Source organism: Mytilinidion resinicola, assembly GCF_010093595.1.
Source record: "Mytilinidion resinicola strain CBS 304.34 unplaced genomic scaffold BDZ99scaffold_10, whole genome shotgun sequence".
In the NCBI taxonomy this organism is placed as follows: Eukaryota; Fungi; Ascomycota; class Dothideomycetes; order Mytilinidiales; family Mytilinidiaceae; genus Mytilinidion; species Mytilinidion resinicola.
In genome coordinates this window covers 1,213,258-1,223,038 of record NW_022985446.1, presented here as the reverse complement: position 1 = coordinate 1,223,038, position 9,781 = coordinate 1,213,258, and the positions used below count along the sequence as shown (strand labels likewise).

The following is a 9,781-nucleotide window of genomic DNA, read 5'->3' as shown; positions in this document are numbered from 1 at the left end:
AGAAGGCAAGGAAGCGCACGTATATAGCTAGAAAGGGTATTCTATCAGGTGAAGAAGCAGCCGATCGTGCACAACCTGTACAGGAAGGGGCAGCAGAGGAGGCAGCAGAGCCACCGGCCGAGCGGCCACAGCGAGCAAAACCTAGGTGCAGCATGTGCGAATCAACAGAACACAATGCACGTACGTGCCCTAGGCGGCAGGCAGCTAGCTAGTATGTAGCTGCATCAAATATATTTGTTCGTGGTGGAGTAATTCGGAATATTTGGCCTCGGTAGCGTGGTTGGGTGGGCCACTAGCTTGTGCGGGCCACTAGCTTGTGCGGGCCACTAACTTGTGGATTACGTTAGTGGTTGCCCCTAGCTAGTGGTTGCCCCTAGCTAGTGGTTGCCCCCACCAAATTCTCGCAACGCGCAACGCGTTCCTCAACTATTATCACAATGGCTACACCACAACAACAAGAACGCGTCTATCAAGAGGGCAGAATAGCTCTTGCTATTCAAGCCTACAAGGCGGGCCAAGTTAAGAACCTTGGGGCTGCTGCAAAGCTATACGATGTGCCTGCAATAACACTAAGACGACGCGCTATTGGAACTTAACCACAACACGGCCACCACGCATTAAATCGCCTTCTTACTCCAGCACAAGAAGAGGCCCTAAAGCAATGGATTCTATTAATGGATCAACGCGGTATGCCGCCACGAATCAATACTGTACGACAGATGGCTGCGTTATTAGTTGCGCAGCGTGGACCCGCTAAACCTATTGGCAAGAATTGGGTGTCAACCTTTCTTAAGCGCCACAACGACCTACAATCCAAATGGAATTGGAAGTACGACTATCAGCGTGCAAAATGCGAGGATCCTGTGCTAATTCGCGCCTGGTTTAAACACTACCAGGATATTAAGATCCAATATAGGATTCTAGATGAGGATACCTACAATTTTGATGAAACCGGCTTCCAGATAGGTGTAATTGCAACTGCACGGGTTGTTACTGGAACCGACAGGGCCGGCCGGCCTAGGACCATACAGCCAGGCAATCGAGAGTGGGTTACAATCATCGAGTGCATCAATGCATTGGGGTTCGCGATTCCACCGCTCGTTATCTTTGAGGCTGTAATGCACCAAGCTGCTTAGTACAACAGTATTCCACACGATTGGTCGATCGGCGTCAGCGAGAATAGATGGACAACAAATGAAATAGGCCTCACCTGGCTGGCAGAGGTGTTCCACAAGTATACAAAGGATCGCACTGTTGGCACGCATCGGCTGCTAGTGCTAGATAGCCACGGCAGCCACGTTAACCCCGAATTTGATCAATTCTGCATGGATCATCAGATAGTCGTCCTCTGTATGCCTGCGCATTCATTGCATCTACTCCAGCCCCTAGATGTAGGCTGTTTCTCGGCGCTGAAGCAGGCCTACGGACGCGGCGTTGAACAGATGATGGCCGGCGGCGTCAATCACATCGATAAACACGAATTCCTGCCGCTGTATAGGCAGGCCAGGCAGGCAGCACTGCATCAGAACAATATACAGGCAGGATTTGCAGCTACTGGCCTAGTTCCATACAGCCCTGATCGCGTGCTAGCACAGCTGCACGCTGAATATCAGACACCACCACCCCAACGCCCGCCATCAAATGCATCCTGGGCAGCCGAAACGCCACACAATATCATTGAGCTACAGCAGCAGGCAGCCTTGATAAAGCGCTATCTTAAGCGCCGAACGCATAGCCCACCAAGTCCAACAGAACAAGCCCTTGGCCAGCTTGCTAAGGGGTGCGAAATGGCGATGTCAAAGGTTACCCTACTTGCCAACGAAGTTGAGAGGTTACGGACGGAAAATCAGCGCCAGAAAAGGAAGAAGGTACAGAAGCGTACGTATATAGCTAGGGGAGGGGTGCTATTAGCCGCAGAAGGGGCCTCTCGTGCATCTACTGCCCAGGAGGTGGCAGCAGAGGTGGTAGCAGAGGCAGCGGCCGGGCCACGGCAACGAGCACCACCTAAGTGCAGCATGTGCAGTTCACTAGAACACAATGCACGTACGTGCCCTAGACGGCAGGCAACTAGCTAGTAGATAGCTATATACAATACAATTTTTCGTTGTTGTGTAATTCGCGTTTTTGGCTGTGAGAATTTGGTGGGGGCAACCACTAGCTAGGGGCAACCACTAGCTAGTGAACTACGTTAACTTACACCACAATACTTATGTCAGACATGCGGGGTCGTTTTGTCCTAGCTGGATTGGTAATTGCTTCCGACCGGAAGTACCGACCAGGGTGGCAACCTTGCATGAATTTGCGTGCGACAGCAGCCACAAGGCTGATAATAACTTCTCAGCATAGTAGCGAGGTTTTAAGGCTCGGATAAGGCCCTTTTATGAGCATCAGGAGTAATGGGAGCTCGATAGTGGTGCTGTGGCGACGAAATTCAGTTACGCCATGAAAGAAGGCTCTCCGCAAATTAGGCGCGAAGGCAACAACGCGAACGTAATTTTTAGGTAGGAGGTGTTCTGAACGTTCAGGAGTGGCTACAGTACACTATTTATATAGAATTGTGGGAAATCTCAATGTGTGCACAGAGTCTAAGCTGTTTGAAGTCAATGTACCCCTTATATTTTCCGGCACGGTGGGTTTTCCGTAACCCAGGGACGGACGTTACTATAGTTAGTAAAAAAGGATATATAATCTAGCTATAAAGAGTAAACTAATTAGATAGCGCAGGTCAACTTAAGAAGCGGACCGGGGTAGCAGCAAGTAGTAGCCTAGCTAGATAACGCTTAAACGCGTCCGGAGACTTTTATTTAAGTGATAGTTCTGCTCCGTAGCTTAAGAAGAGTAGAATCCGACTGGTATTTGTGTCTATTATGGTAGGATTCTAATGGGTGCGTTTCTTGGGTGTGTGGTGTTTTTTCCTAGGCAGGCTGTTGAAAGAAAGAGAGTAGGCAGTTTGCATACCTTTGTAGCTGATTACTGGCTTTTGTTCGTTGTGTCTCGGGCCTTCTGTGAAGACACAGAGGACGTTTTCTAGGAGACTAGTTATCATCCGAGTCGTTCTTATGTAGAATTAGATATCGTTGATCTCAGCTTACGTAGAGGAATTGAAGAAATATTTGAGAATTGAGAGACAGACGAGATGGCACGGATCGGACCCACTCTTTTTTGGACGGCCAACGTCCATCCCCAGTCTCGACTTCAGCTTTCTCACCCGCCTTCACGAAATACTCTGAACACCGTCCATATGGCATCCACAAAGGAAAACCCGAAGTCTAACAGAAAAGCTCCCCGGGCGATCATCGATACAGGGCGCGTAAAACACCAATAAGCACATTCCATGCTCCGGACATTTGGCCCAGACAAAGAACCTCCCGGAAGACGACGGGTCGAAAATATTCAGCAGGAAACGTTAGCGTAACAACGTTGTTGAGTATGAGAGTCAGGTTGCCGATGGCTTCCTCGGCGGAGTGTGTGGGTTGTCTAATAAGGCTCTTGAATTGGATCGTCAAGTCGGGGATTCTAAATGCTGGCTTAGAGTAACTGGTTAAGCTTCTTCAAAGTCTAATGCTCTTTTAGAGGAGTACAACCAATGTTCTTGTATTAACCTCCATTTAATCCACATTCCAATCCACCGTACAAAGGGTGAGGCTCTCTGGACAATCAAACGGCCACCAAAATCCACGTTATCATTGCGCAGCAACCACACGACGATAATAAAATGTCTGAAAGCTTAAGACTTTACAAAGACGTCTCTGCAAGAACACCTAGCAATTTAGATTTTTTATACACCTTTGTGGTATTGCGATGCACGCGTGGAAAGGTGTCAGTTTGGGGTGATTTTGGTGTTCCTAGCTCGCTTACCCGCTAAAAGATTTGATTATCTAGCGAGTCTCGCCCTTTGTATCTGATCTCTTAGAAGCACAGCAGTAACCGCTTTAGGTAGACTTACGATACTTAGGCTCCACATCCCGCAATTATAACGCTGTGTATCTGTCCGCTTGGATGCCGCTGAAATGCAGGTACCTGATAAATAGACTCATCCCTATTAATCCTGATATTGACGATGAACGCCGAGAAGACTTATCTCAGAAACTGAGGTAATTGACCCTCCTTCATCATTGGATGTATTTCGGGCCTTTAAACTACAGATGCAAATCACTATAACGTGCTCTTGTTTAGAAGGTAATGCGTGGGCTTGCAACAACATGCTAAGAAAGCCAACCGGTGACCGGACTGGCCTACTGCTCGCACTTGTGCGAGCATAGTAGATTCAATCGCAGACAACACAGCAAGGAGGCCGTGGCTTAGACGTAAGCGGGGTAATCTCTCGTGCCATGCCTTTGATGGTTTAATCGAGATCGAGATGACGGCTTGAGCCATCTATCAGAACCTTTTGTTCTAGATTCAAGGGCCAAAGGGATTGGGCTTGTACTATGTCAAAAGTCCTAGCAAATAAGGTACAAAGATGCTTCCACTTAAGACCAGTTAAACATCAACCCGTGAAGGGAACTCGAGGGGATAAAAGAGGAGAAATAGCGGAGTCCAGACCCCTGACCCGCAGCTCAGCCTTGCAGTTATCGGGTGCATTTCAAAAGTTGTAACGGACTTCAGATCAATCGGCAAACCTACGGCTTTGGGGGCCAGACTGCTGCCTCGAGGCAGCAGGAACTTGTTATCGCTGTTCCAAATGTAACGTCCAGATTCGGGGAACCCGCGCGTGCATTTGGCCGCCACAGAAGGCAAAGCACGCGAATGGCAACATACAACCCCATCCCAGAAACTCTGAAGTAGGCTTCTTTTGATGCATGCACGACTTTCTTCTGATAACTTCGGCCGCTTTTTCATGGACATCTGCCTGGACGCCTTAACCACCCCTCGCGTGCTTCGCCTAGAATATTCTACGGTGCCGTGTCTGCATGTTGACGTTTTTCTTTTTAAGCAGTCAGCTCAGCCTGCAGTTTCAGCTCGGCCTGATCGAATCGCCGATCTGTTCTATTAAAGCGTCTCCAAGGCCACTCCAAACTCACTATTTTCAAGATACTGAAAAGGTATCATCATGGCTCAGCCATTGACAGAAAACCCTTCCAGTTTGAATTTTAATCCTCCAGATGACTCCCTCGAACGCGAATGGGACACAGGAATTATCCCTGCACCAGGCACAGGAGGGTTGGAAGTTGCCACGCAAAATGCTCCCTTTCGAATCCTAGTTGCAGGCAAAACAGGTGTTGGGAAATCCACACTAGTTGCCGCAGTGTTCGGGGTCCCGCCTGCTAAAGTAGGTTTCGCTCGATAGAATCGCTCCTTGAAGAGCAGTCTTTGAAACTATACAGATCGGAGCTAGCGACAGCCTGGAGATGGGCACCCCAATCGATCAGATTCAACGAGAATGGCGTTTCGAGGATAACGACAAATTTGTTCTCCACGATACCGGAGGTTTCATGTCAGGCGAGAATGTGGCCATTGACACAGTTTGGAACTTCATCAAAGAACACAGAGATACCACAGATGAACATAAAAGGCTTCATTGCATCTAGTACATGCCCACCATTTGAAGTATATTCATCAACTAACCAATATGCTCCAGGTACTGCATCAGCTGTGCGGATGCGAGGCTAATTCATCCCATCGACAAGCAGTTTCTACAAGAAGCGAGGGCTGGCGGCATCCCGTGCGGATTGTCTTCACCAGATTTGACAAAATGGTCGAAAGACATTTCAAACGCCTTGAGAGGTCAATAGAGATCAAAACCAAGCACGGCCATGGAGTCATCGCCCTTGCCAACGACGCCGCTATCGCAGAGTTCCACGACAGATGGCTGCCTTTAGTACGTGCTGAATTCAGTGGTCAAGGTAGGAAGGGCAACTTTCAGTACGACTATTCTTTATCCGAGGACGTCTTTTTCACCAGAGTTGGAATTCCCGAGGCAGAGTATGCACCTAAATCAGGTAATACCACTTGAATGGAGAATAAAAAGATTTTCTGGCTGACTTCTAGAAGAAAAGTTGGAGGTCGATGATTCTACTGGTGTCAATCTTTTGGCCGAACTTACCATCGAGCACTTAAGTAGAGAAGAGGATCGCACGCGCTTGGCTAAAGCACAACAAGATGTCGGACTTAAAAGGAAGTGTAAGTGCATAAAATGATAAAGCATTCTTCTGACTTTCAACATTGACGTTATCGTTAGACTCTTGTGACCATGCCATGCAATCTTTCTGGCAAGTTCAAACAACTGGAAATCTTCCCATAATTCCATTTGTAGGTGCAGCCGGGGTTTATAACGCCTTTCTCAGTATCCTTGGAGTCATCGATGACTATTGGGGTATAACTGGCACAGCAACCTTCATAAGGACTATCGCCATGCGAGATTTGATGCTTTCAGCTACGCTGGACGTTGACATTTTTGGCCGCATTGGATTTGGATTCTTGAAGTGCTTCGATATCACCGGAACGATACTATATCCTCTGATAGTGAAGATGTTTTTGAAACTATTGGCGGGTACTGTTCTAATCTATGAGAGGCTGTTCTGGAAGCATAGAGAGACAGGCTACTCAATCAAAAAGGAAGAAATGACATCTATTGCGAAGGCTTTCAAGACGAGTGGGGAAAGGCGAGCGATGGATCGTATTATCACGGAAGACTTCCAAAAACGCATGACGTTCTTCAAAACGGAATGTACAGATATCGTGAAGAAAGCAGTTGAGCAAGGGAAGTACAACGGAAACTAGGAATGGCGCTCTTGATTTCTTAGGGGAAATTAAACAGAACGAGAGAAGTGGTTAATAGTTATTCAGGGTCTGATTCGTTCATCTATCTATATTTAGACTATTTCGCCAACGCTCTGATCGCGAATTTCTATCTACTTAAATGGCCACCACGCTCATTCTTCTCTCACACCGTATCGTTTCCTACCACAATTACTGCAAACCGACACCCTCGATAAGAGACGACGAACTCAAAGCCCACCCCTCCCGTCAACTTGCACTGTCTGAATCACGCGATGTCGACACGCCAGAAATGGAAACCACGAGAGCGAAAAACGAGCCTGATATCCTCCGTCCTTCATCTCGGAATTGCTCAACGTTACCAAATTCAAAATGGCGTTTACCGCAGAGGAGCAGCTTATCAATATTGCAGAGGACGATGTTCAGATCCCATTCAACCCTGCCTACTAACATTTAGGGAGGCATTTTCCTACTTCCTCTTGTCAATCCTCTTCATCGCCGTTGTTGTCTATTTCCCCATCTATCCTTTCCAGTTCCAGTGGGATTCACAATCACCTCAACTTCACATTACCGTCGAGGCACTATACCTGCTCATTGCCCGATACCGGACTCTTCTTTCTTTTTGCTGGCTGCTGATTCGTCTCTATTTGGTTAAAATGGGAGAAAAATGCAAGATTCCTGCCTTGGTTTCTCAAGTCTCATGTAGTGCACTTCTGCAGCCCTAAAAAATAAATTTCGTTTTCGTTTTTTTCTTAAATTGTATTAGACGGTCGGTCCATGAAATGATGCCAATCGCCATACCTTGCATGGTTCTGGTATAAATGCATAGATCCTTTCCATCCCCATACAAGTGCGAAGAGCTAGGATGCGCACCCGCTACTGCGACATTCAGTACGGCCCTCTATGTGTGCTTTTGGGTGTTTACCAGGATGCATTGTCGTATTACAGGAGGTGCCCGAATCTTCATGAACGTGGCAGTTATACCCTAGGTCTTCCAAGTCGATGTAGGGGCCAGGAAGAGGAAAAGGAAGGGGACCAATTGATCCCTATGATGAGATGCTGAAAAAGGGAGAGAAGGCGGTGGTTGTGGAGGACATGGTCTGATACGAGCCTACATTCAAGATACCTCCGAGGCGACATGCGTTGCTCTGTACAGCAGCTCAGATTTGGATGGACCAGAATGTTACATCCTATGTGTCAGCCAATCAGTCTTCATCATCACCACCAAAGATGTATACGAAAGAGACAATGGTCGGCAAAAAGAAGAAAGACGAACCTTCTCACTCTCCGCTCCTTCTTAAGCTGCTGCGCCGTCCACATTACTTATATTATCTAGATAGTGGCCAACAAGAGCCTTAGAATTCCTGTATCCAACAAACTTTATTACCTAGCCTAGTAAATAGCCGTTGTCTGCCACTATTTAGTAAGCTTGCGGGAATAGAACCTAAATTTACTGTTAACGTTTGGTGATATAGAGAGCTATGCCTCTAAACACTGTAAAGGTATATAAGGCACGTGGTGAAATAGTGAAGGTTTAAGTAAGTGTTGTATTACTGATTAGTATATAAACTGGTTAAGATAATTGAGTTTTACGGAGCGAGGCAGCGGTCTTAATATACCTCAATCGTTCTTTATTAGAACGTAGTCTTTGTTGTAATAAAGAGTTCTTTGTTAGTACAAAGGAACAAAGGATCTATAAATATATTTGTATCTATGTATATACATAGATAATAGAACAAAGAAATATATCGCTTATTCTTGTTCTAATAAACACTAATGGCCCTAAGCATTCTTATTTTTAATCTCATCTCTAGGTATGCCAAAAGGTCTAGAACCTTTTCTTCTTAGTCTCCTAGCGGAGGCCTAGTGTTAAGAACTTTGCTAATAGTTTTAAAGCTCTTAAACACGTCTGCTAAAAAGAAAATAGATAGAAAAAACAGGATAGAGTTAGGAAAAAGAGAAGTAGAGTGCCTTCTGCAATTTTATAGAGAAGTAGACACCTTTATAGAATCTATATTCTATCTATTTATATCTATCTATCTATCTATCTACTAACTTACCATAGTTATCTAGATTTATAAAAAATATATCTTTAGGGATCTATTCTAGACTACTAGACTAGTAGTAATAGTTTTCTCTATAAAATTAATTTTACTTACTTTCTACCTATTAATTAAGGAATCGTAGTACTTCAACCTATATTAGCTTCCTTCTATAAAAGTTATAGTACTTAGAAAATAGGAATCAAGAAACCTAGATAGATATACTAATAGATAGGGATTAGAAGACTAAGTAGCTCTTTATAAAGGTTAATATACTTATTATTTCCTACTCTTTTAATATTCTCTAATACTTCTCTTGGCTTTAGATATTTTAAATAAGCAATAAGTATAAATCTATATTAGGAAAAATTTCTCTTTCTTAATCTAAATAAGTAAATATATACCTGTTAAAAATTGGTTAATATATAATATCTAGCACTAATTTTATTAGATCTTAGTAAGATATAACATCTTAGCCCCCCGGTCGAGCCACCCAAAATTACCGCCAAAGCTGCTAGTTTTGCACACTTATAACTCCACCACTACTTAATATGAAACTATAAAAATTTATATTTAAGTATTTAAATATATAATAACTCCGCGTACACCCCCCCATCTTGGCGCTTCACCACCTTCTGATTGGCTCGGAGAGCCCGGAGCTTCCTCCGGGCATTCACCTTTACATCTCTCTGCACGTGATGCTATACGCGAGGCCGTACGTGAGCTCGTACGTGAGCTCATATGTAAGCTCGTATGTGAGCTCGTATATAAGCTTGTACGTGAGCTCGTACGTGAGGCTATACATAAGGCTATACGAATCGGCATAGCTATACAGCCTCTCTGTTCTACGGCGCATTCTTTCCAATTCGTGCAGCCGTATATACAGCCGTACGTGAGCTCATACGTAAGGCGACACGAATCGGAAAGAATGCACTGTAAAATAGAGAGGCTGTATAGCCATGCCGATTTGTATAGCCTTACGTACGAGCTCACGTACGGCTAAGTGAATAAGAAAGGCT

The 9,781-nt window shown here is 45.3% G+C and overlaps 1 protein-coding gene across 1 annotated transcript; it reads left to right on the top strand.

The window, feature by feature from the left end:
- Positions 1–5,053: 5,053 nt before the first annotated feature.
- Positions 5,054–6,723, top strand: BDZ99DRAFT_521006 (uncharacterized protein; the record flags this gene model as incomplete). Its single annotated transcript, XM_033725583.1, has 5 exons — positions 5,054–5,272; positions 5,328–5,465; positions 5,582–5,942; positions 5,995–6,123; positions 6,182–6,723. 5 exons carry the CDS (start codon positions 5,054–5,056, stop codon positions 6,721–6,723), a joined length of 1,389 nt encoding a protein of 462 aa, XP_033576637.1.
- Between the last annotated feature and the right edge of the window lie 3,058 nt (positions 6,724–9,781).